At 37.5% G+C, this 27,460-nt stretch overlaps 1 protein-coding gene across 2 annotated transcripts in view; it reads right to left on the bottom strand.

The window, feature by feature from the left end:
• Positions 1–925: 925 nt before the first annotated feature.
• The window catches only part of NDNF (neuron derived neurotrophic factor), a 41,210-nt gene continuing 14,675 nt past the window's right edge, over positions 926–27,460 (bottom strand). For both annotated transcript variants that reach the window (XM_006930885.4, XM_003985039.5), the window contains 3 exons: positions 15,895–16,083; positions 7,193–7,317; positions 926–5,314 (listed from right to left, as the gene is read on the bottom strand). In XM_006930885.4, the coding sequence (XP_006930947.2) occupies positions 3,921–5,314; positions 7,193–7,317; positions 15,895–16,082 (1,707 nt within the window). In that variant the 5' untranslated portion in view covers position 16,083 and the 3' untranslated portion in view covers positions 926–3,920. The remainder of the gene's footprint in view (positions 5,315–7,192; positions 7,318–15,894; positions 16,084–27,460) is intronic.

Genomic DNA, 27,460 nt, shown 5'->3' with positions numbered 1-27,460 from the left:
CTTAATAAGGTTAAGCTATAGTAGATATCTCACTGCCCTTATTCTCTCAGGCCTCTTAAGAAAGAAATTCGCTAAAACTATACTTTTCTCCACACTCCATTTCATCTCCCTGCCCTCCTCTCACTTTCCACCTTTCAAGCAATAGACAAGGCTCAAATCCCAAACCACTGCATATTTATCTGGCCAAAATTCTCTGGGGAAAACACAACAATGAGTGTGCCCTGATGCCTCCCAGGTCCTGTGGACAACCAAGAGCAGAGGACAGCTGAAGTCTGGCAGTGGTCACTTCTGTTGGTGCTGGTGACAACCCAAAGTCATGTTCCCAGACGATTTTGTCTCCATCACACCATATCAAAGTGGGGAAGGAAGTGGTTGGAGATGCTCCAAATGACCTTGTTTTTCAAGTTAGATGCTAGTTCTTGTTTTGTTTTGCTCTGAAACCAGCCAAGGAAGAGAGACAAAGAAATATACTCTGGATGAGCCACTGCATGCTTTCTGGAGTAAAGAAATGCTTACAATGAAATCCTAGAGTGAACATTTACTGGGAGGGCAGGAATCTGGGTTCTCATCTTAGTTGGGCTTCAATTTCCTCATCTATAAAATGAGTTAGTAGAAATAGATGATCTCTAAGAGGGGTTGGTAAAGTATTGGAAGAGATCCTGATTGGTTTGGGGTCCATCAAAACCACTGAGTTGTATATAAAACTGAGTGTGTGTGTGTGTGTGTGTGTGTGTGTGTGTGTGTGTGTTTTCATTGAATACATCTAGACCTCTAATCTATTAAGAATCATTAAACTGATTTCAAACTGGAGAGTTCACCTAAGTGATTTTTTTTTGATTGAATTCATTTCATTTGGCTTTTCAAGACACCAAAATCATGATCTTTTCAAATGTATTCTGAGTAATGAAAATAAGGAATGAATATATCCTTTCCAGCACATACGCTTTAATGCTTCACACTTAAAAATTTAAGCTAGACATTGATTACAAAATAATTTAACCAAGAAAATCATCTGCTATAATTTTTTTATAGATTCTGAATAGTTTTCGATTCAAAAAATACAGGGCTTATCATTACAATAGTTGATTAATGATCTTATAGCCTCAAGTTTGTATGTGCATGAAAACCTAAAATACTTCATGTCTCTGAAAATAACTAATTTTTTTTCTTACAAGTTTGAAGTCAGTCATAGGTTACACACATTCTTAAGAAAATCTGAAATGGCCTTTAAGAATAAGTTCCTTTTAAGTAATAAATAAGACAAAAAAATTATTTACTTTTGGAAAATGATCCACAAGTCACATTTCCCCCTCAAGAATTAGTGATTTACATTCTGGTAAATATTTTCGAATCTGGGCAATTCCACTCTCTGTTTCGACCATGAGAATTTTATTTTTATTTCTCTGATCTTTAATTTCTTCTGCACCTGAAAAATAAAGAGAGTGACCTTGAATTAAGTGTCCTCAAAGATTCTTCCCTCCTCAATGATACTATGGCTATCCTTGGGATTCTAAAAGCCCTGTTCTCAAAACAGCTATCCTGGAGTTTAAAGAAGATAAGGTGGTGCTTTTGTATTAGCTACTTTCTAGTTCTTTGTTAATTAAGAACAATTTTTTTCTTTCTTGTCTCCAGCTCACCTGAGTGCTGCTAAAATTCTAACATATTCGTAAATGAGATCTTTATTTTTAATAGGTTTTACCCTTTCTTTGTGACTGATAAAAGTTTCACAATGTGTATTTAATTTCCCTACAAGTTCTAAAAGGTAAATTTCACTGGGGCCATGAAAGAATTCTCAAATTTATCCAAACTATGTAGTAACCAGCATCACAGCTGGCTGAAAAGCAAAAACTTGGCTAAATTGAGTTGGCCCTGTTCCCAGGGGTTCCCAGGCATTAAGCAATATCTGAGAGTTAAGTCCATTGCCTTCAGAAGCTGCAATAACTCTTTGATCCACTGTGGCTCCATTTAGCACTTTGGTCTGTAATAACATATTAGTGAGTAATATGAGAAAGTTGGTTCTCCCTCCAAATGCACCACGTTTATAGCTTAGGATGTTAACATCTCTGGGATATTGTCAATTTTAAAGTTCTCCTTCCAGTCTGATAGGCTACCTGGCTTCGGTACGTGTTCTTTTTTTCTTTTTAAAAATTCTTTCAGGTGTCATTACTGTTTTATCTGGATGTGATCAATTTCCTTTTAATATCATAACCTAGAGGAGTGGGAGGATAGATTTTTAGCGGGAATATTTTATCCTAAGGTGATCAGAGCACCTTTCCTATTGGCCACCACTTATACTTATCTTAGCCAAAGCAATTCTGTGCTCCATAGGAATGCGACGGATGCATGCCCACTGTATGAAAGGTGGTGCCTGCATGTAGGGGACAGTGTAGAGGTTAAGAGATTATATCTGTCCCCACTTGTAGTTACAGGAGCACCTTGCAATTTAAGACTCACAGAATTCTACAAAAGACAATGTCTTATAAAGAAGGTATCTTATAATGTCTCCTTATCTGAATCTGTCACCACCTAATTTATAAATGGAAAAGGGGGGCAAAGGGAGTTACTAGATTTTCTTAAGGTTATGTGGCTTTGGTGATGACAGACTTTACACTCTCTGAATCCTGAGCCAATGTTCTCGTGACATCTCATGTATAGAACTGTGGAGAATGAAACCATCTGAAGCGGCTCTTTGTGCAGTCTTTGCTAAACGGTTTCTGTTATTATTTGCCTATATTTTATCTTACACCTAAATTACTTTGTAAAAATTCGTGACAAATCAAAGTATCAGACTGTTAATGTTACAAAACAGTAGCTTCTGTCGTTTCCTCATTTCTAGCTCGAGTCCTAACTGGTGGTTGCTAGACTGCTTCAGGTAGAAATTAAAAGAAATATTTTGCTAATATTCAAGAAGATGGAAAATACTTGCAATGTCCCAATTTTGTATTTAAAACAGATGCTTATGTTTAAAATAAATGAAATACATTTTAGGTCATTAAGAATGATTTGTTGAACACTTACCAAGCTACAGTGTTTGGCTTATCCTATTCTTTTAAAACAAGTCTATTAGAGCTCCCTCAACCCTGCTGATACCTGGCTCCAGCTCCAATTCAGTGTCAAAATACAAATTGTAGCAACTCTCTCTAATGCCACAGAAACTTTAGAGAGATGCAACATGCTTTCTTAACTGTTAAAAAAAAAAAGGGTCAATTCTGGTGCCAAATTCTATAAAGACGCAGTTTTGTGAACAGAATAGAAATTGAATACACCGTGGTAGCTGCTTGGGAAAATGAACAGTATATAATCTAATATCTTTAATTTTATGTACATGAATATAATGTATGTCAACTTTGTACATGAGATACATATAGTATTTAAACATTTTACTCAACGGATAAGAATTTACAATAGCAATATAACTGACTAGAGGGCTGTCCACTTAATATACTTAGATTAGATCTGTACTTTAACAGGAAAAGAATTTAATAGTTTACAATCATAGAAACACTGACATTTAAAACAACTTTATAAAATAATTTATATATATCCTAGCATCTATAGAGAGGAATGATTTGCATTTTGTGGATGTGTGCAATGAATGGCATTATCTTAGATTTTTAGGTAATAAAATAATTTAGAAGCAGTTCATGCAGTGGTCAAAGCAAGAGATGGCAGTTCCTTCAAGATGTCCTCTATCTTTGACATCCACGGGCAGCAGACACACGCTAGGTGCCATCGGGGCACACTAGAACAAGGCTCCTCAACAGTTACTCATATAAACATCCATGTACACAAGTTGATATCCTTCCTTCCCCAGTACCAGTCACAACTTCTCTCAGCTGTGGGAGTAGTCAGTTTATACTGAAAGTGATTTCGTGTCTCTCCTGCAGTTCTATGTAATAGTATCTCTCTCTGTGAGGTAACTAACAGAACTTCCTGGTTTTCACGACTTTACTCTGATACTTCACTGAGTGCCCCCCATGTCCTATGACATAAACATCCAGCAGGTAAGATTTTCCAGGCAGAAGTCCTTTAATTGTTTCTGTGGTCACTGCTTTCTGTAGGTTTTGACTGTGGAAATATTTACAGAGGACCTTTTCCGATTTCTTCCTTGTATCTGGTCCGAGGCATTGGTTTTGCTCTCTTTTCTTCTGGTCTTCATTGTAGTTATCATCCACTTCCTTTTTGTAGATGCAGAACTTGTTCCTCTCCTGAGTGCCCAGCCAAGCCACCGTGGCCGAAGAACAGGTGCGGAGCTTGTCGAAGGCTTTGATTCTTGTGTCTTCGGGAAGAGAGGGAAATGGCTGCTTACTCGGCCTTGTGGTCGCTAGTATTTTCAACATAGATGCTCCTTTCTTGTGTCCTTTCAGGCGAATGAGATACTTGGCTTTAGGTTTTCCTCTGAGCTGAAACTGCCGAATGCTTTCCACATTCTGCGACAGAAGAAGCTTCCCATCCCTTCTCACTTGGATCTGGATAGCGTCCAGACAAGAGTGAATGAAGAAAGTGACTTTTTGGTGTGAAGAGACCGGGGCAAACCGCAAAAACTTGGCTCCCTTCCGTTTGACAAATACGTCTGTCACTTTTCCATCTTTGAGCTCGACCGTCTTCTGTTTTGCCTCTTCCTTGGTCCTGGCGAAGGTGCCCACGTAAGCCGTACTCATGTTGCTGTTGCTGTTGGCCACGAAGACGTCAAAGTAATACTGCGTGTCGGGTTTCAGGTCTGAGACGGTGAAGATGTTCTTATTTCCTATGCAGATTTTCTGAATGTCAACCTTGGGCCTCGAGTAGACATGCCGCCCCAGTTTGGGGGAAGGCTTGGTTAGGAAGCTGCGTTCTTTACCCAAATTATCTGAAGGAAATCCAAAGTGGGCAAAGTCAAAGGGGCTGAAGTCCAGCCCGGGTTTTGGAGCCATCATAAAAGCATCATCTGCACTCAGTTTTGCTTCAACGGCACAGAGACTTTTGAAATTGTGCTCTTTGTTGATGACCACACAGTACTGAATGGGTTGTTTCAGCAGAGACGCTGTAGGGCTCGGTTTCCAGGCCAAGGTGACTGTGGTGCGTCCCAGGGACGTGACATCTACTCTTGGGTCGTAAGGTAATTCGGGGTAGGGCTGATCAGACTCTGGGGTTGTGGTGGCATAGACTTTGAAGTGTGTGTCTTTCTCTGTTGAAAGAAGCTCCAACTGATACAAACCAGATGGAGAACTAGAAGATATAAAATACTCCACATCATTGCCTTTGTAGGAGAATAATTCTGTGCCTTCCTCATTAATGATCTGCTGCCTCTGTTCCTCCAGAGGCTCTGGGTCACCTAGAAGACACGAGAGAAATACAAGCTACATGTCAGGGTGTGTACTGTGGCTTGCTGACCTTAAATTGTGTTTTTAGACTCTTCTTTTTTCTCTGTTATAAAACTAATAATGTTCCCAGTAGATAATTGGGAAATAGAGAAAAAGAATAAGATAAAAAATCATTAACTTTTTATACTGAGACAGTCCTTTATTAATATTTAAAAAAAATTTTTTTTAACATTTATTTATTTTTGAGACAGAGAGAGACAGAGCATGAGTGGGGGAGGAGCAGAGAGAGAGGGAGACACAGAATCGGAAGCAGGCTCCAGGCTCTGAGCCATCAGCCCAGAGCTCGACACGGGGCTCGAACTCACGGACCGCGAGATCGTGACCTGAGCCGAAGTCGGACGCTCAACCGACTGAGCCACCCAGGTGCCCCAATATTTTTTGATCCTGAGACAGTCCTTTACTAATATTTTCATTCATTTCCATCTATGCAATTGATTTATTTCATCTTTCTCTATAACCTAATAACATTTATTCTCATACATATATGTTCCCAGGCAAACCTTCATTTTTGAATCCAGTCTTTCTCAATGTTATTATTATATTAATATTATATCATAAAAACAATATTGTTGGTCAATTTTTGATCATTTAAAATAGTGCTCTTAGATATATGTTAGGCTTTTCTGAATTCAACTTTAGGCTTGAGGATAGACTCCAATTAGTGGAATTTTTAGGTCAAAGACTGTAAACGTTTTAGAGACTAATCCCTACTGTCAATCTGCTTATCAAAAGGATTCAACCTGATTGCATTTTGATGGCCAGCCATTTCACAGATTTTGCTCTTGTATCTAGGACAATCTCTCATTAAAATATAGAATATAAAGGGCCAGTAGGGGTACCTAATTTTCAGTGTAGAGAACACATGCACAGAAATAATAGGAGGAAAGTATTGAAACAAATTTTTTCTTTTTATTGTTAACATCAGATATCACATGAATGCCAGATAAGCTGACAGGAATTGGTGAAGGACTGGGTTGCCAGGGTGGGAATGAACCTTGTTCAGCCTATTACTGCAGCTTGAGTGAGGTATGTAGACTTTATATTCCCAAACCATGAGATGAACACAATCTCGTGTGGCTCTTTATTCTCTATCTCCTCTGCTGTACTTCCCATATTTTCCTAGTTACAACGTCCTCTCATCACTGTGAGTGGAGCAGCCTGCTGGCATCCTTCGCCTGGCACCAGCCACCAAGCCTTCATCTTTAAGCTATGATGCCTTCACCCCTTATAAGGAGATCACACCAGGTTCGTATATGGACTCTTCTCATTTCCCTGTGTCTCGGCATTTCCTTTCCACCATCTGCATTTTCTTTAAATGCCTCACGCACACCTCACGCACACCATGACTGTCTTGTCATCCTGGACTTGCACTGGTGCTGAATGCCTTCTTTATTCCCCAGAGATCTTGGCTGCATATTGGAATCACAGAGGGGGAAATTTAAACAGTCCCAATGTCCAGTCCACACTCCAGGACAATTAAATCAGGACCTTTAAGGGTGGGATCCAGGCATCAATAGTTTTTAAAGCCCCCAGTACTGATTCCAATGTTTGGTAAGATTGCAAACCACAGCTAGAGAGCCTAGTCCAAACATCTCCATTTTTCCTCACGCATTCAGTCTCCACATCTGTCTCCCTTAGCCATTTAACTAAGATCACCATCATTTGATGCCACCTTCTATTTCCCTCATCTCCATTGCAAAGTCTCCAGCTTCTTCACATATGCATTCATGCTGTTTTTTCTTTCTTCTTACTAACAGAAGGATGTATATTTCATAAGCCTTTTAGCTATCCATTCAGAGGTCTGGGGCCAGATTCATCCTGCTGCTTACCTGAGCCTTCCCCGCTTGCCTCTTCTGGCAGCTCTTGGAGACTCAGCTTCCACTCTAAAGGTGCATCGCAGGGAGTCACTGTGACTGATAGTGGAGTATTGTCTTCTTCAACCACAAAGAAATACCTATGGGGAAGTGGACCAGTTCAGACTGAGATCATTCATTCTAAGACTTACAATCAAGAGTCACTGGAAAAATCACTGGCTGCTTTAGTTTTCATTCGTTTAACAGATCTACCCTGACCCCTTATGTAAAATATCACCTTCCTTCCCAAGAAGCTTTCTTTCACACTTCTTCATTTGCCTTCAAAGCAGCTATCACTACCTGACATATTATATTTCTTTGTTTACCTCTTTATTTTTCCATCTCCCCCAACTAGAATGAAAGCTACAAGAGGGCAAGGTTCATTGATGAAGACTGAGAGACTAAAATAATTCTTAATCAGTATTTGTTGAATGAATTGATGAATAAGCTTAGACTTTAGGCTTTTGGGGAAAAGTCCTTAATTGTTTGCAGAGTCTAAAACTTCCTCCGTGGGGGTGGGGGTGGGGGTCTGCCTGCCTCATTGGCTTCTTGTCTTCTATGCTCAAACCACGTGGGATCCCCTAGTTTTCCAGGATCCACCCTATCTTAGAACTTCTGGGATGTTTCTCGTATGCCTGAAATACACCCCTTTGCCCTTACACATATTTAAGTGTCACAATATGCCTTTTCTGACTCCTCATTCTGGATCAGGTTCTCTTATATACTCTCAGAGTGTCCTCCTGTACTTTTCAGTTGGGGCACTTATTGAAATTTGTGACTGTATATTTGTATTATTTGATTGTCAATTTCCCCACACAGGCCCATTTAAGGTTCATTTGCCATGCCATTGTATTCCCAGAATTTAGTACTGATGTCTGCACATAGTAGGTACCTGTTAAATATTTTTGAATGAATGAATTACTAAATTAATGAACAGAACCCAAGAAACCTAGCACTAACCCTATTGTTCCAGACCCAGGATACTTACACCTAGAGTCTATTCTGTTGAAAGATACAGAATCTGAATGGCATTAGAAGTACTTTATCCCCCCTCAAATATGAATTAAAAGAAGGAAGGTGGGGGTAGGGCAGTGGGAGGACAAATAAAGTGAAGACTCTATAAAAGCAAAACAACCTGTTCATGAAATAGTAAAGCTAGATGTCATCCTGAAAAAACAACCAGATGACTGAAATATTTACTGTGTGGAAAGTTATATGTACCATAAGCATCCTTCAAGACATATGTCAGGTGGCTGAGTTTTCAATTCAGTGTACTTTTTGGAGAATAGAATTTTCTTCCTTTGGCCAGGTTGCATGGCATGTGTTAACACTATACACACAACTGAACTCATCTACATTACAAAGAAGTAGATACAACAAAACAATTTGGCATCACGTAAGTGAAAAAATGTTCAAAACGACTACGTTTTGATTTTTGTGAGGGTAGCAACACTAGCTGTGGAAGCAGAAATCAATGTCAGTTCATCCACTACCTTCTGTTCTCACTTCAAACAAGAAAGTAGCTTATTTCCCAAAGTAACTGTCTTAGTAACTTAAATACAGGCCATAGGCAACCAATGACAAATAAAACAATTCTTGCATTCCACAAGGTACTCATTATACATATAAAACAGCAGGGAGTCGCTCTAACTCAACATTTTCATATGGAAGTACTTATGATTTGGGATAAAAGATAATCTGAATAAACTTTAACAATTTGAGAAACATTTGTTGGCTACCATGCGCAGAGCACTTGTGGAAGAGAACAGCAATCAGGGAAAACAGGGCATGATCTATGTGCTCCAACTATTTACTGGCTGGTGAGGGAGACAGAAATGTAATGAATAACTAAGAAAACATGGTCCCAAATTATAATGCCAAAACTGAGGGATAAACACTCCATGAACCATTTAGCCTTTGGAATTTATGTGTAAACCTAGGAATAATTAATGAAAAAAGCTATCCACTGCTGCTAAATTATATCTGGAATTTCATCTTTAGTTGTAATATCAACAATGTCTATGAATGCCTCCCATTGCATATTTCACACCTAGAAGTGATGTTTCTATTGTTGCTGCACCTCTCCACTTAGTGTAAGATAACATTTTATCCAAATATCAAAGCCCCCAATCTTTATTTGTGGGGGGTGGAAGGGGAAAGACAAGAAAGAATAAACAAATATATATTGGAGAGTAGAATTTTCTTCCTCTGGCCAGGCTGCATGGCATGTGTTAACAATATACACTATATATATATATATATATATATATATATAGTGTCATTTTTAAAGTTAAAATATTTATAACCATTGTATGAACCCAATCTGTTGATGGAGTAAAGGTAAATGAACAGTGATAGTTTTTACTATAGTTTGGCTTAATATTTTAAGAATGTAATCGTATTGTTCAAAGAAATATTATCCTTATAATAATATCCTTATATTTATTGAGATATAATTAAAATGCAATATATTAATTTTGGCTGTACATAATAATGATTTGATACATGTATGTATTGTGAAATGACCATCACAATAAGTCTACTTTATCCCTTTAACCATGTGAAGTTACATAACTTGCAATACAATATTATTGACTGTAGTCACTATGCTGTACATTACAACCCTTAGGGTTTTTTGGCTACATACCTAGAAGTAGAATTGCTGGATCATATGATAGTTCTATTTACAGATTTTTGAGGAACCTATATACTATTTTCCATAGAGGCTGCACCAATTTATAGTCCCACCAAAAGTGCACAAGGATTCCCTTTTCTCCACATCCGTGCCACTATTTGTTATTTCTTGTCTTTTTGACAATAGTCATTCTGAGAGGTGTAAGGAGATATCTCATTATGGTTTTGACTTGCATTTCCCTGATGATGAATGATGTTGAGCATCTTTCCCTGTACCTGTTGGCCATATGTATGCCTTCTTTGGAAAATATCTATTCATATCCTTTGCCCATATTTTAATTAGGTTTAATTAGGTTAATTAAGTTGTATACGCTCTTTATATATTTTGGATTTTAACCCTTATTAGATACATGATTTGCAAATATCTTCTCCCATTCAGTAGGTTGCCTTTTTATTTTGTTAATGATTTCCTTCACTGTGCAGAAGCTTTTTAGTGTGATGTAGTCTCACTTGCTTATTTTTGCTTTTGTTGCCCTAGCAGATCCAGGGGGAAGGGAGGAAACATTGCTATGACTAATATTAAGGAGCTTACTCTTACTACCTATGTTTTCTTTCAGGAGTTTAGTGATCCAGTTTCACTCTTTAGCATGTGGCTGTCCAGTTTTCCCAACAACATTTACTAAACAACTGTCCTTTTTCCATTGTATATTCTTGGAAAATTGTATATTATTGGTAAATTAATTGACCATAAGTTCATGCTTTATTTCTGGGCCATCTATTCTGTTCTATCGATCTATGTATCAGTTTTTATGCCAATACCATACTGTCTTGATTACTATACCTTGGAGTATAGTAATATAGTTTGAAATCAGGAAACATAATACCTCCAGCTTTGTTCTTTCTCAAGATTGGTTTGGTTTTCAGGATCTTTTTGGTTCCATACAAATTTTAGAATTATTTGTTCTACTTTTGTTAAAAATGCCATTGGAGTTTTGATAGGGATTGCATTGAATCTATAAATTGCCTTGGGTAGCATGAACATTTTGACAATATTAATTCTTAGAATTCATGAAAACAGAATATCTTCCTATTTATGTCTTCTTCAATTTCTTTCATCAATGTCAGTTTTCAGTGTACAGGTCTTTTACTTTCTTGGTTAAATTTTTTCCTAGGCGTTTTAACCTTTTTGATGCAATTGTAAATGGGATTATTTTATTATTTTCTCTTTCTGGTAGTTCATTTTCAGCATATAAAAACAAAACAGATTTTTGTATATTGATTTTGTATCCTGAAACTTTAATGAATTTATTAGTTTCAACAGTTTTTTGGTGGAATCTTCAGCGTTTTCTATATATAAAAAATCGTACCTGCAAACAGTGACAGTTTTATTTCTTCCTTTCCAATTTGGACACCTTTTATATTGTTTTCTTCTTAATTGCTTGGGCTAGGAATCCCAATACTGTGTTAAACATAAGTGGCAAGAGTGGGAATCCCTGTCTTGTCTTTGATCTTAGAGGACAAATTTTCATCTTTTTACCATTGAGTGTGATGTTAGCTGTGGGCTTGTTATATATGGCTTTTATTATGTTGAGGTACATTCCCTCTATACCTGCTTTGTGGAGAGTTTTTATCATAAATAGATGTTGAATTTTATCAAATGCTTTTTCTGCATCTATTGAGATGATTTTTATCCTTCATTTGGTTAATGTGGTGTCACAGTGATTGATTCATAGATGTAGAATCATCCTTGCATCCCTGGAATAAATCCCACTTGATCATGGTGTATGATATGTTTAATGTATTGTTAAATTTGGTTTCTTAATATTTTGTTGAGGGTTTTTGCATCTATGTTTATTAGGGATATTGGCCTATAATTTTCTTTGATGTGTGTGTTGTCTTTATCTGGTTTCAGTATCACAGTAGTGTTGGACTTATAAAATGAATTTGGAACTGTTCCATCCTCTTCAATTTTTGAAATATTTTGAAAAGGATAAGTATTAGATCTTCTTTGAATGTTTGGTAGGATTCACCAATGAAGCTCTCTGGTCCTGGACTTCTATTTGTTGAGATGCTTTTGACTACTGATTCAATCTCCTTGCTAGTAATTCATCTATTCAGATTTTCTATTTCCTTATGATTCGGTCTTAAAGATTGTATGTTTTGGGGGATTTATCCAATTTTCCTAGATTGTCCAAATTGTTGGCATATAATTGTTCATAGTAGTCTCATAGTAGGTCCTTTGTATTTCTTTGTTATCAAGTGTAACTTACTCTTTTTCATTTCTGATTTTATTTATTTGAGTCCACTCATTTTATCTTAGTGAGTGAAACTAAATAAAGGTTTATCGATTTTGTTTATCTTTTCAAAGAATAGCTCTTAGTTTCCTTGGTCTTTTCTATTGTCTCTTTAGTCTCTATTTCATTTGTTTCCACTCTGATGTTTATTATTTTCTTCTGACTTTGGGCTTCATTTGTTCCTATTTTTCTAGTTCCTTTAGGTGTAAAATTAGACTATTTGAGATTTTTCTGATTTCTTGAGGTAGGCTGTATTGCTATGAACTTCCCTCTTATAACTGCTTTTGCTGCATCCCGTAAATTTTGGTATGTTACATTTCCATTTTCATTTGTCGCAAGGTATTTTTTGTTTTTTTTCTGTTGACCTATTGGTTGTTCAGTCACATGTTTTGAAATCTCCACGTATTTGTGATTTTTTCCAGTTTTCTTTTTGTGGATTGATTTCTGGTTTCATACAATTATAGTCTAAAAAGATGTTTGATATAATTTCAATCTTCTTAAATTTACTGAGACTTTTTTTATGGCCTAACATATAATCTATCCTGTGTACTTGAGAAGAATGTGTATTCTGCTGCTTATAGATGGAATGTTTTATATATACCCAGTATATCTATCTGGTCTATTGTGTCATTTATGGCCAATGTTTCCATATTGATTTTCTGTCTGGATGATGAATCCATTGATTAATATAGGGTACTAACTTTCCCTACTATAATTGTATTGTTGTCAGTTTCTCCCTTTGGTCTGTTATTTGTTTATATGTTTAGGTACTCCTATCTCTATTGGGTGTATAAATATTTACAAATGCTAAATCTTTATGCTGGATTGAACGCTGTAAGTAATGCCCATCTTTGTCTTTCATTACAGTCTTTTGTTTTAAAGTTTATTTTGTCTGATATAAGCATATCTACCCCAGCTTTCTTTTGGTTTATATTTGTATGGAATTTCTTTTTCCATCCCTTTATTTTCACTCTGTGTGTGTCCTCATATCTAAAGTGAATCTCCTGTAAGGAGCATACAATATTTTAAAAATCCATTCAGGCACTCTATTGTCTTTTGATTGGAGAACTTAGTCCATTTATGTTTAAATTTAGTCCATGTATGTTTAAAATAATTATAAGTAGGTGTGTATTTACTGCCATTTTGTTAATTGTTTTCTGACTGTTTTGCTCCTTTGGTCCTTTCTTCTTCCCTTGCTTTCTTCTCTTGTGGTTTGATGACTTGCTTTAGTGTTTAGATTCCATTTTCATTATCTTTTTTGTAATCTGGGTTTTTCTTTTGTGGTCATCATAAGACTTACAAATACGTATGTATATATATACCAGTCTATTTTAAGTTGATAACAAGTTAAGTATGAATACATTCTGAAACTACATTTTTTACTCCCCAGTCCCCAATTTATGCTTTCAATGTCACATTTTACATCATTTTATTGTGTGTGTACCTTAAGTAATTGCTGTAGTTTTAGTTATTTTTTACTTCTTTTGTCTTTTAGTCTTCATGTGAGGTTTCTAAGTGATTACTTCACTATATTTACCTTCACTAGGGAGACTTTTACTTTCATATGTTTTCTTAATACTAGTTAGTGCCTTTTCTTTCCATCTTAAAGAGGTCCCTTGAACATTTCTTATAAGGCTGGTTGAGTGGTAGTGAACTCCTTTAGTTTTTGCTTGTCTGGAAAACTCTTTATCTCTCTTCTTTTCTGAATGATAATCTTCCTGGTCTTGGAAGTTTTTGGCTTTCAGCACTTTGAATATATCATGTACTCCCTTCTGGCCTGCAATGTTTCTACTAAAAAAATCTGCCATTATCTTATGAGTATTCCCCTATTTGCAACAAGATTTTCTCTTGCTTTTAACATTCTCTATTTATCTTTGACTTTTGACATTTTAAGGTAACATATCTTGGTGTGGATCTCTTCAGGTCCATCTTATTTTGAACTCTCTGGATTTTCTGGACATGGATGTGTGTTTTTTCTTCTAGGTTAGGGTAGTTTATAGCCATTATTTTTTCAAATAAGTTTTATGTTCCTTTCTCTCTTCTCTTTCTGGGACCTCTATTATGCAAATGTTGTTCTACTTAATGTCCTACAGGTTCCTTAAACTGTCTTTACTTTTTAAAATTATTTTTTCTTTTTACTGCTCTTTCAGGTGAGTTCCACTGCCCTATCTTCTGGGTTACTGATTCTTTCTTCTGCTTTATGTAGTCTGTTACTGACCCCTCTAGTGTGTTTTTCAGTTAGGTTATTAAGTTTTTCAGATCTAGGACTTGTGTTTGGTACTTTCTTATATTTTCTATCTCTTTGTTGAAATTTTCTGTGTTCACCTATTCTATTCCCAAGATTGGTGAGTGTCTTTATGACCACTACTTTGAACCCTTTTTCAGGTAAATAACTTATCTCTGTTTCATTAAGGTTCCCCCCACCCCTGCAGTTTCATCTTGTTCTTTCATTTGCAACATATTCCTCTGTTTCCCACCCCCCCCCCCCCATTTGCTCGACTCTGTTGGTTTCTATGCATTAGGTGAAAGAGCTGTCTCTCTCAGTTTTGAAGGATTGGTCACAGGGAGACTGGGGGTGTGTCAGTCTTAGTCTATGCAGTGCCCTGGTGGTGGTAACCTGCTAATGACAGTCTCTCTGATTGTTTCAGTCCCATGGCGCTCAGAAATGTAACCATCCTGGTCAGGAATTCAAGGGGCCATCCCCTTTGTGGCCCGTGCACCTGCTGGCTTTAGTCAGGGTGTGGTGCAGTGCCAGGCTGGGGCATGCCTGCCTGCCAGGTTTAGCAGGATGGAGCCATGGGAGGGCACAAATGTGGGCTAAGTGGTACTAGCAAGGTAGAAGGAGAGTGCAAAAATAGTACCTGCCAGCACCTCCATGCCTGGAAAGAGTTCTAAGAGACCCCTTTCCCTCTAGAAGACACTTTGAGATTAGCTAATGAATCTCCTTTGCACGTGGTCCAGGAACTTTTCAACTCACTGTGCTTTCACTGTGTCTTAGGGTGAGTAAATTTGTGCATATGCCCTTTAAGAGTGGAGTCTTAGTTTCTTATAGCCTTTTGGGTCTCCTAGAAATAAGCCCTCTTGGTTTTCAAAGCCAGATGTTTTGGCTTGTCTCTCTGGTGCATGCAGATCCCAAGGTTGGGGTGCCTGATATGGGGCTCAAACCCCTTGCTCCTCAGGAATATGCTATATATTTGTCAGAGCCTTCCTCTTTGCGAGTTACCACACTAGGGGTGGGGTTTTTGGCAAGACCATTTCTCTGCTTCTCTTACCCATCTCTAAAGGACCCATTATCCTTTATGTGAAGGAACTCTTCAGCTAGTTTTCAGGTCTTCTTCAGAGAGAATTGTTCTACATGCAGCTATAGATTTGTTGTGTCAAAGGGAGAAAGTGAGTTCAGGGTCTTCCTATGCCCCTTTTTTGAACCTTATTTTAGATTAATTTCATCATAATCCTACAGAGTCCTTCTTAAAATTTTCCTGCTATCCTAAAGATAAGAAAATCATCATTCCAAAATGTAAGAACTACAAAGATTGTCCTCTCCATCCCCAGAGAGATCACAATCAGTAAGGATCAAACAGACTCTACTTAATGATTAGAAGTTGCACTGTCATTTTCTTTTCTTAGAGAAAATAGGCAATGTTATTCAGAGGTTGATTGCAAGTTATCTAATCTAAGTCTAAAAAGTTACTTTCTTTTTTAGTATCATTCATGAGCTTATTGATAAAGAGAGTACTGCAGGGAGAATACCTTTTAGGTGTGTCTCTAAAGAGATAACTGCTAATTTCAGCTCCATCTGGAATTACTGATGAATCATGAAAAAATGCTTTGTCCCGGATCTGCATCTGAAAAAGTTCCTCATCTCGAGTGGGTAACTTCTGAGTCCTTGAGCTGAGTGGTAGTAGCAACCACAGCAGACACCAATGGAGAGGCACCATCCTGGGGCAAAAGAAATGATTGCTTACATTAGTTCTGTGGATAGACACTTGGGCACATTGCAAATGTTCTAAAGGGATAAGAATATTTTAGTTTTGACAGACAGAGCCAAATTATGCATTTTGGATATAACTTTCCTGTTGTTTTTTTTTTTTCCCATACTATTTCATAGAGTTGATAATAAATTCACTAGGATTTATAAAAGATTTTGAAATAAAAGGACTCTTGATGCATTCACTTCCCTGGGTATCTAGAGAGAAAATCCCCACTTCAATATGGCCAGAAAAGCCAATGTGGTTATTGCAGAAATGTGTATACAAATGTCTCAATGACTGAACCATAACATAAATCACAGAGACTCACTGAGAGCCAGAAAATTACCATTGCACAATTATTTTTATTCTTTCTTGAAATTTGACTAAGATTATACATGTATAGTATTATTCTGATTCCCAAGATCAGATTTTCATAAATCAGAGATTTTTAGAGATGATAAAGTTTAATTTTCTCATAGGTTAAGCAATTTGTCCAAAATAAAGGTTGTTATTTGCTGATGTCTAACTATCATTCATTACTAAACTCTTCAACAAAACATTAAAAAAAACAAACAAAACCTTTTACTGTAATAGAAATGGGCTTGGATTACCATTTTCAGGTTAAATGAGACCACTGAAAAGTTGTATCGTTGGTCATTTGCCTTAACCTCCCATAGAGTTATGTATTTACTACTCCAACAGAATATTTTCATGGAGTTACATTTTGGCATTCAAACTGTCTTTTATCAAAGATCCTCTAGGTAATTATGGATCACTCTCTACTGCACATTGCTATAGGAACATTGTCAAGGACACTATCTTCTACACGTCTCAGTGTCCCTAACAGGAAGTCTAAGGTAGGCAAGTTCTTTTCATGTCAAGTGCTGGTGAAAGCTTTGCTTCTGTTGAGGATTTGGTGCCTTTCTCTCTCACAGAAAGAACTCTGTAAGGAGTTGTTCTCCTTTATCTCTTTGACAACATACATCAGGGAATTCAAGCATGAGGGAAAGACAGTGTTTTTACACATAAGTGCTTCAAATAGTGAGAAAGTCGAATGGAAATATTTGCAATAATTTGAAATGAAATGAACACCAGTTTTATTTATAAAGAGTCATTCCTATAGCTACAAGATCACCTCTACTTAAACCATCCTTTGACTTTAACTTTATCTTCCTTGGAGTGCTATCAAAAATAGATTCATACAACTAAAAATATTTTTTGAAGGGAATAAACTTTTCTTTTCTATGAGAATGTGAGAAGAAACTTTTCTACAGTGAGCTTACCCAAAAAGTAAATTTAACTTCCTTTTTCTTTTCTTTTTTTTTTTAACGTTTATTTATTTTGAGACAGGGAGAGACAGAGCATGAACAGGGGAGCGTCAGAGAGAGGGAGACACAGAATCTGAAGCAGGCTCCCGGCTCTGAGCTGTCAGCACAGAGCCCGATGCGGGGCTAGAACTCACGGACCGCGAGATCATGACCTGAGCCGAAGTCGGCCGCTTAACCGACTGAGCCACCCAGGCGCCTCTTAACTTCCTTTTTCAAAAAACATTTTTTTTTTTTTGCCGTTTGTTCTGCAATTTTCCGTATAAGACAGCTGCAGTAATTGAGAATTACTATGTGCAAAAAAAGGCACCAAATTTGCTAACTGCATTATTGCATTTAGCCCTCGCAATAATCTGTGAAGTAGGTACTATTCTTATATAAAAATAAATCTCCTTTTACATAATCAGAGAGGGATAGAAATCCAGGTGGAGATGACTGTAGAGCCCAAAGGTTTCTCCTCTGTAATATTTTCAAGAAAGGCATAACAGTTTTTTACAAGGGCTCTTATTTTTCATCCTTATTTCTCGATTGTTTTGTAATTGAATGAAAACTTGACTGAGAGCTAAGAAATTTGACTTTTTGGTTTCAGCACTAATTAGATGTGTAATCTAAGGCAATTCACTTAAGCACTCCAGATGGACCTCAATTTTCTGAAGGGTTTGGATGATGATCTCTAAACTTTGAAAACGAATGGTGATTCTGAGACTGAATACTCAACTCCTCTTCCCAACTAGATAGCAGTTTAGAAGGCCAGGCCTTCTTAAGTTTCATTAAGTAATCTGAACCTCAGATATCCGAATGATTGTCAGGATGAGATCCAAGGGCAGTTGGGGATGTGAAGCAGGAGCTCACATTAGTTACTACTAATAGCAGATGAAGTTTATAACTACAAAAGATGGCTAGATATATCAAAATCAAAACTCAGTGAACCTATTTGAAACAAGCATGGACATAGTTGGCTAAACTAAATGGGACCTCTACTCACAACCTTTAATTCCTCCCCTCTGATGCCCTTCCTCCTGTGGCTAAAAGAAATGAAAAATCTGATATGCTAGAATTTGCTTTGCTGGCCCTGTTAAGAAATAATTATTATTTCAGCATAATATGTCCTGTTTACTCTGTAGCAGTGTCCCTGAAACTTTGCCCCCTGAGAGCAGAAGCAGCTAGATAATAAAATTTGTCTCTTTAGAAATGGTTAGAATTTGGCTTTCTATACTTATTAGGAACTTAGAGCCAACATGCCATGGCAGCACTTGAACATGAGATACTCAGGTGTATTTGCTCTAGACCCACTCTAATGCACAGCTTTACCTCATTAGGCTCTATGTTTGCCCATAAAGTTGTCAATTGCACAGTACCACCATAACCGAGCAGAAGAGGCTGCCCAGTGCCCCAGGATATTTGGGATATTTAAGTCAGCTCCAGAGTAAGACAGGTCACTAGTTATCACTGGTGGGAATTTTTCCAGTATCCTCAGCCATCCATTGGCAGAACTTTCTCTTTATTGAATCAGCTAATGATAAGAAATGAATTTTGAGTTAAAAATAACAATATTAACAAAGTTTGTTTTGAACATGCTGTACTCTTCTAAATGCTATATATATATATATACATATATATATATATATATATATATATAGTCTCATGTAATGCTACATCAACCCTATGATGCAGGCGCTATTCTTTCTCTCATTTCAAAAACGATCTAACTGAAGCTTGGACAGGTACGATCACATAGTGATACAATACGATGTAAAAAATACAAACTATTTACCATATGTAAGTTTAAAAATATGAAAAGTAGGATTATTGTATATTCTCCACATCAGCTACTTTTTAATTTATAAATAAACAAATAACAGTGAACAACTTAAGATGACAGGATTCTACAAAGTAAGTGGTGAGAGATGATTCTCCATGGGTCTCTGTGATTGGTTTTGCATGTCTTGGAAGCAGAAGAATTGACTGCTTTTGTGCCAGATTATATTTTCAAGGATGTTTGTGTAATGAAAAGCCTTGGAAGATAAAGCTCCTGGAGCAGGCATGATAACTATATCAGGGAAGATCTGAGTTCCCCAAGCTCAGGGCTTCTCTCTTGTAAAAAAAACCCCTATTTGGGGGCTAGTGCTATCTGGCCCTCTTTTCATCCTGTGGAAATTGGAAGTCAGTGAGCCAGGGGGAGAAAATGATAATACTGTGGATTCTGCTATTGCTCTGAGTTGCTCTGAGTATTGCTTTTGTCTCCAACCCAGTAGTCTGATGTCATCTAGTATCAATGAAAGTATGTATAACAGGTTAACTTGTTAACTTACAAGTAGAGTAAAATCTTAGATTCTTCATTCATATTTTTGACACTACATTTTTCTTACTGAATTATTTTACTGGATCACTACTAGCTCAGGTAGATGTTTTTATTTGGATTACCACCAACAGAGAGTAGACTCAACTCTATCTTTCTCTCTCTCTCTCTCTCTCTCTCTCTCTCTCTCTATATATATATATATATATATATATAATTATTTCCCCAGCTAAAATTCTATGAGGCCAACATTTTGTTTCTGAAACAACTCTGACCATATTAATTGCTATATGTTATAGACAAGACAGACAATTTTTGGAAAGGTGTTTAAAATTTTTATGATCCCTGTTTTCTTCTTTTTTTTTCATTGTATACATATAAGAAGATAGATGCTAGCTAAGCCTATGGTGGTAATCATTTTATAATATATATAGATCAAACTATTATGCCACGCATCTTATATTTTTATAGTGATGTGTGATGACTATTTTTCAATAAAACTAGAAAAAAATAGTGTGATCCCAAAGCACAGATCTTTATATTTTACAGGATTATCTTTTTCAAATGTTATCTAATAACACTCATCTACTGTTGGGAAAAAGCTTACTCTGTTATTAGGGAAAGTTAATCATTTGACCAATTTCATCAGGTTACTGACGATAGCTGATCAAAAAACTATTGTGCAGACATGTTGTGTATATTTTTACAATTTCTATTCACCAATTCAACTTTAAAGCTTTACTTAGATATTGTTTAAAGGATTGTTTTAAGATTATATAGATTTTTTCCCCTACCAATAAAATGTTCTCTCTCAGACACTCAGCTTAAGAATTAGTCACTTTAAATAAACAACTAAAAAAATACATTCCTCTCATGAGTAAGACTTGGGTAAGCCAGTCTATAAGAACTGACTTTTCTTCTAAGATTACAAAAGTGCCCTCTAATGGCATAACTTTTCCTCTCATTTATTTTTGTTACTTCTAGGTATCCAGAGCTTATCTAGATTTAGAGTTTAAGTTAAATAACATTCCTTAGAATTTCTCTTTCAGCATTATTTCTTTTGTCATGGGCATCTGGTAGTAATCTAGGCAACCTATCTGTATAGCAAGAAACCATGCTATCTTTTTATAATCAAGGGTCTAGTTCCAATAGAAGTAGGAAGTTGCTAGGATGATTCCAAATATTTTTATTTTTCTAGGCACAGCAGTCAACTCGGTTCCACAATTATTCACAGCCTAGGAACACTAGATGGTGTTATCCTATTGAGAAGAGTGACTTTGTTTCAATTAAAATTGTTTCAATTAAAATTCTGATGAATTACATATATAAATGCTATACTTGATTTTAGATGCAAATTTAAAACTCTGACGCTGTTCATGTCATCAGAAGCATCTGCGTATCTGGCACACACTTTCAGATCCTGCCAAGACTGAAGTGAGAAAAGAAAAATGACCTAATGGTTTGATATACCTCAACCTTTAGTCTAGATTATGGATACTCTAGATTATTGGATAGTTTTATTCTTTGGAAAACCCGTGTGTCCTAGATTAAAAGGAGAAATTGTTTTTGAAATCTAATTGTCCAAAGATTAACCATGCATTCTATACTTACAAAGATTGAGAGAGGTCTGGGTACTGTAAAGTAAATAATTTTAAATATAATTCATTTTTATGGCACGTGCGCACACACACACACACACTTAAGGTCAAACTATTTGGAAACATTATATGAGTCCAGTTAGTTGATATTAGAGTAAAGGCAAATGAGCAGTGGTTCTAAAAGAAGAATCTTATACATATAAAAATTTACTTTTATATTTGCTGCCCCCTCTCTGGAGAGTGGGTAAAAGCTACAGATCAGGAAGAGCGGAGAGCGGTTTTCTTGGGGATGTTTTAGGAATGATGACCAGGGTCACTTCTCCCATTCCTCTCCACCATCTTCTCTGCGGGGCTCTCTGTTCTCCCATCCCATAGAGGGAAAGGGGACACTAGGAAGCATAGGGGATGAAATGGAGATCAGTTTTAAAGAAAAGGCCAATGAAGAGATACGAAGCATTTGTGTCGTTTCCTAAAGGGTAGAGAGTAGAGCATACGATGGATAACTGCAAACATACAACTCATTCTAAGATTTTATTTTCGGTATTAACTTAAACATTTTATTCTGTAGAGCCTTTAGTGTAGTTAAAATAAATAGTCAAACTGACCTGGCATACGCTTTTACCACAAACCTGCAGAAATGTTTGAGGATTGTAAAACAGTCTAATGGCAAGCAAGAAAAAAGGGAAGTTTAAATAATTTACCAATGTATCAACTAAACACCCAGGACAACCTCTATTACCACAAAAGCAGAGTATAGTAAAAGCAATAAAACTTGCCCTATGGTGTCTGTTACAACTTCACTAGTGTCATTTCGCAAAATTTATCTTTAATTACATATGACCGGCTAGTCAATTTATCATCTTGGTTAATCCACTGGCTCACTTAGTGAAAATAAAAATTTATTTTTGGAAATTGTGTAAACAATGATTATAAGTAAATAAATCTGCTTACTTTTTTACTTCTTTTAAAAAATATATTAGATGTACTTGACCACAATCCCTATTGATAATCTTGTCTTAAGAGTAGGGAAATATTTCAAGCCACTAAAAAGCTTGCCTTTAGATTTATAGACTACGGTTTAGCTATATTATCCCATTAATGTAAGGGATTTGCAAATCTGGTAAATAAAACGCTGTTTCAGGTTTTCATGAACTGTCTAAGACTCTCTGAAATAGAAGCTGTCCTGTATATTGAAGACATTGTGACCTTTATCAGTGCTGTAGTTTCCTCAGAAACAGCAGCCAACAGTTCAGTCTACCTGTGAGTGAGATGATCAAATCAAATTTCTCCATTCCTCCACAACCAGCCACCAAGGGCTTGCAAGTTCCTTACAAAAACATGTGAATGTATTTACAAAATATATCATTCAGCTCTTACAGATATTACATGTTGTAAACCCAGCAAGATCAGATTCATCTCTATCAATAGGCCACACCAAGCAAATAATGAAAAAAAAATAATGTCATTAAGATTCACTTAAAAAGTCTTCAATGAACCCAATCACATGTAGGCTAAAACCATGAAATAAATTTACAATCCCCAGAAAGAAGGACGGGCATTCTGAATTTACTTGAGGCAAATGCATCTGGAATAAATGAAATCTAATGTTTAATTACAGAGAGTGGAAAGTGCATGATTATAATTTAGTGAGGATAATTTCAAGGAATGGTCTGCCGCAGAGATTTCTGTTATTTTCTTTTCCTTTTTAAGTGCAAATATTTAGTCTCTCCACTTCTATTTTTAAACTCAAGGGCATTTGTTTTGTTTGAATCATCCATGCCACATCTGATAATAAATCTGAAGCATTTAACCTAGCTGTAAAGAAAAAAAAAATGTAGCCTTTGTTGGGGGAACGGCCCCCGCGTCTGCCACAGCCTGCTCTGTGAGCAAAGGGGGTCTGTGTGCACACTTTAATAGCAGAATGCCCGGCGTGGGCATGCACATTCCCTCAAGGCTGAAATTTAGTGATAAAAAAAGTTGGATTCCCCAAAATCGTTCTGTTCTGTTGTCTTTTGCAAACAACAAAAATGTTAACTGAAATTAGTGGGTTGTTCTCATACATACAGAAGTATCCTCTGCTATGGCTGAAAATTTGAGGGATACAGAGCATATTGTGGTTTGGTGTGTTTCCATATTTGCAAAGGGTGAAATGAAGCAGGTGGAAGTGGAAGGCCCCGGGTTGGCCCTAAGGAGCGGTCTGTGGCACGTGCCAGGTGAGCTCTCGTTCCGCAGTGTCTATACAGCACAGCTGCAGTAAGCCTCCCTCAACAAGGCAGAGCCAGAGTCAGGCACAGAACCCACAGGCGAAAGCTCTCCAAATGCGGGCTGTCATTACAGAGGGGAAAGATTATTAACAGTTTTAGAGTTCATTATGTCAATGGTCTATGGATTAGGGACCTTCACATGCATTTCAGCTGCAGTGATTCCAACCTCCTCTACCACTTCTCTACATGATTGCCAACTTTCATTCTGGAAGGAAATTAAATTAGCATGAAAAAGCAATGTGAAATTAAAACATGCCAAGGATCTGAATACAGTTTCCATTCTGTCATCTCCTCCCCTCTGATCCTCATGGTATGTAGTTCATAGTGGGGCCAAGACTAGGGCACTCTAATTTTAAAAGATGGTCATGCCTACAGAATAAGCTTGAAAGAGGATCAGATTTTAAAGTAAGTTACCCTGTATTCCCACCATCACTACTGCCAATAATAAGAATACTGAACCATAGAAATGGCCAACAATGTGTACTACAGATAAGAGTAGTCTTTGATTCAGGAAGCCAGGCCCATTTTACTAAAGGAAGGAGTGGATCTCCTAAAATGCATCTGATAGGTGATTAGAAGATATGATAAATTCAAAAGCAATACAGAAGACAATGCAAAGTAAAACTGGAACAAAAGAGTGAACATCTTCCTCCTATCAAAATTTCCTCTGCATGTGCAACTGAGATGGCTGGGATAATTTCCATGATCTTAGGCGCAGCTAATGATTCCTAGAATAATGAAAGCCCCTAAGGGAGAAATAATATGCTTGGTTGCTTTTCTTACTTTAGTTTGGCAACTAAGCCTTGTTTCCTGTTGGTCTGCAACAAAATGAAAATGACTTCCTGTGCAATGTTCCCCAAAGCAGTTAACAAACTGTATACCCCATCCTCTACTGAAATTTAGCTAAGATGTAATATGGCAACATGCCAGGAGCATCTAGCAACAGCACATATCAGCCTAGAAGATAAGACATGAATTGTCATGGTCAACAAATACTGAGCCCCTGTTGTGTGTAACACACCAAAAGTACACTGAAAGCACAAAGATGTTTAATGTAGATTCAGACTGTTCTGCTGCTTACAATCGAGTTGAGTGGCCATTAATTATGGGTAGAAGTAACCTGCAATGTAAGATAGCACAATGCCAAGAGGAAACGGGGGGCTCATATGATAAATGCCTTCAGAGTTGGAGCGAAAACTCACCAAGAGTTGGTGAAGACAGAACAAGACTCAGAGAGAAAGTAGGATAAGGGGAGAAGAGCCAGATGCCGGGAAGGGAGATGGGGTGTGAAGTGCAGGGCTGAGGCACAGACGTAGAACTGCAGCAGTAAAAGTTAACAAACAAATGTTAACTGAGCACTTCTTTTGTGCCAAACACTGAACAAGGTGCCAGGTACATAAGACATCCTTTCTTCTTGAGTTATTTATGGTCTGGAAAGAAGTGAGGAAGAAAATATTTTTATACAGAGAGATCAGTAAGGAAGTAATTGTGAAGGTTCATAATTTTTATAGAGAAAACTTAGGAAAGCTAAAAGATAAGTATCTCATGGTTTACAACCTATGCTTTTTACCAACTGCTGGAATTCCTGGGAAGAATTCTGAAGAGGGCCCTACAGCCCCACATCATGTCCTAGGACCACAGGGAAAGACTACGGAGGCAAGAACAAGTACTTCCTCAGGACAGGCTACTTTTTCAAAGAGCCCTATTTGCAAAACTTCTCTTTTCCACACAGAGTTTCCCTCTCCTACACCCACAAGGTTAGGAGGCACAGTTCAGTGGAAAAATCACAGTTTGAGTCAGGACACTTTCACCACAGGCAGGAGAACTATCCACGTTGAAGGTTTGTGGGCCCAGATGGTCTCCTCCGTGCCCTACACTTGTGAACCCCTTTCAGTCCAGGTGAGTGCATCAGACCTCACAGGAAAGATGGCAACATAAGAAAGAAACTAAGTTTTACAAAGTTTACAAAGATGCAAACTACTACTGAGATTCCGCTCAGGTCATGATCTCACAGTTCATGTGTTTGAGACCTGCATTGGGCTTTGTGCTGACAGCATGGAGCCTGCTTGGGATTCCCTCTCTCCTCCCCTCCTTTCTCTCTCTCAAAATAAACAAACTTAAAAAAAAAAAAAGTTGTGGTAACAGGTTGTTCATGCTCAGTGAGCAGGAAACTAAGAGAGACAGAAGTTATGAAGGGAGCACCCGGGTGGCTCAGTTGGTTGGGTGTCCGACTTCAGCTTGGGTCATGACATTGCTGTTTGTTGGTTCAAGCCTTGCATAGGGCTCTGTGCTGACAGCTCAGAGCCTGGAGCCTGTTTCAGATTCTGGGTCTCCCCCTCTCTCTGCCCTTCCCTGCTCATCTCTGTCTCTCAAAAATAAATAAACATTAAAAAATTAAAAAAAGAAAAAGAAGTTATGAAGAAAATTTGACAAGAAAGCCCTGCAGTTTGGCATGTGACCAGACTTCTTCATAAGCTGTGTCCAAATGGATAGGCTAAAATACAACTTACAAACCTTCCTATAAGCCCATATCTGCCAAATGTCATCTAACTGATGCTCCTGGGCACTTTTCTGCAGAGTGCCACCATCCGCGGAGGAATCCTAAGGCAGCAGGCTTGATATGAGAATGAAGGCAAGGGCACAGGCATGGGCAAGGATGAGGCAGGTAGTAAGCTCAGTGACAGGCAGGGAAAAGCAGGCTTGAGAGAGCAAAGAGATCGCTGGCAGGGTCATTAGAGACACCAAAGAGTGTAGAATACTCTAAAGGAGAAAGGTCAGCAATCTTGTCAGATATTTTGTCACATATATAGCAAGGATTTACTAAATACCGATTGACTGGTGGACCAAACTGAGTAATCGCCATGTCTTCTGAACGGAGATCATTACTAATTTTGTTTGTTAGTGATAGCAAGGATAAAATAAAATACTGTAGAAGGAACAGAAGATTCTAAAAATAATCAGGCTCTTCACCCACCCATTAGCAACAACCTTACCTTCTTTACATATTTTCCATCTATCTCAGGTAATATATACTACCTTCTCAAAGAAACTTCAAAATTTTAAAGGCCTTTTTAGTTTGACTTACCATACTAAAAAAACCAGGTACTTAAATTATTCTGGTTCAAAGATATTCCCGTTCTTATAACAAACCTGGTTTCAAAAATTGCTTTGGTAATTCTGCCAGCTAAGTCTGCTGAACACATGGGCTGAATCTTCCATAAAGTTTTGATCAAAGAAATCTTTATAACCCAGATTCTAGTGATGTAATAAAAAGCAATGCTCATCAACAAGGCAGTGACAACAGGAACTTTTTCTAAAAGAGCAAGTGTGATGGGATTGCAGAGTTCATTGGCTGATTCAACAAATGTTTACTGGGCACTTACTCTGTGCCGGGCACTGGGAACACAGCAGTGAACAAGATGTGTGATGTTCTTGTGTTTGCAGGGCCTGTGCTTCAGTAGGTAAGGGAGATGATGACCAAGTCAACAACTACACATAACCGTTCCAGACAGCGTATCATTGTGAAGAAAGTGAAACAGGCAAAGAGGTTGGAGGGGAGAAGAGGGAGTAGGTTGGGGGGAAGGAGCCCTCCTAGGCTGAGTGGTCATGGATGGCCTCTCTGAGGAAGTGACATTTTAGCAGGGGATTGAATGGAGAGGAGTAGTAAGCCATGGAGACTGAGGGGAAGGACCTATTTGGTCTACTGGATTTTATGTCCAGGAATCTGCCTCATCTGTGCCTTAACTGTCACCCTCAGCCACTAAGAGGGATGCAATCACAATCCACAGGGACCAGAAGACAGCACTGACTCAGTGAGGCGGCCACAGTCACATGAGGCGAGGAAGGACTGGCAGTGTTA

This window comes from Felis catus, chromosome B1 (genome assembly GCF_018350175.1).
Source record: "Felis catus isolate Fca126 chromosome B1, F.catus_Fca126_mat1.0, whole genome shotgun sequence".
Lineage (NCBI taxonomy): Eukaryota > Metazoa > Chordata > Mammalia > Carnivora > Felidae > Felis > Felis catus.
The sequence above is the reverse complement of the archived record's forward strand: the minus strand, read 5'-3'. Positions and strand labels throughout refer to the sequence as shown.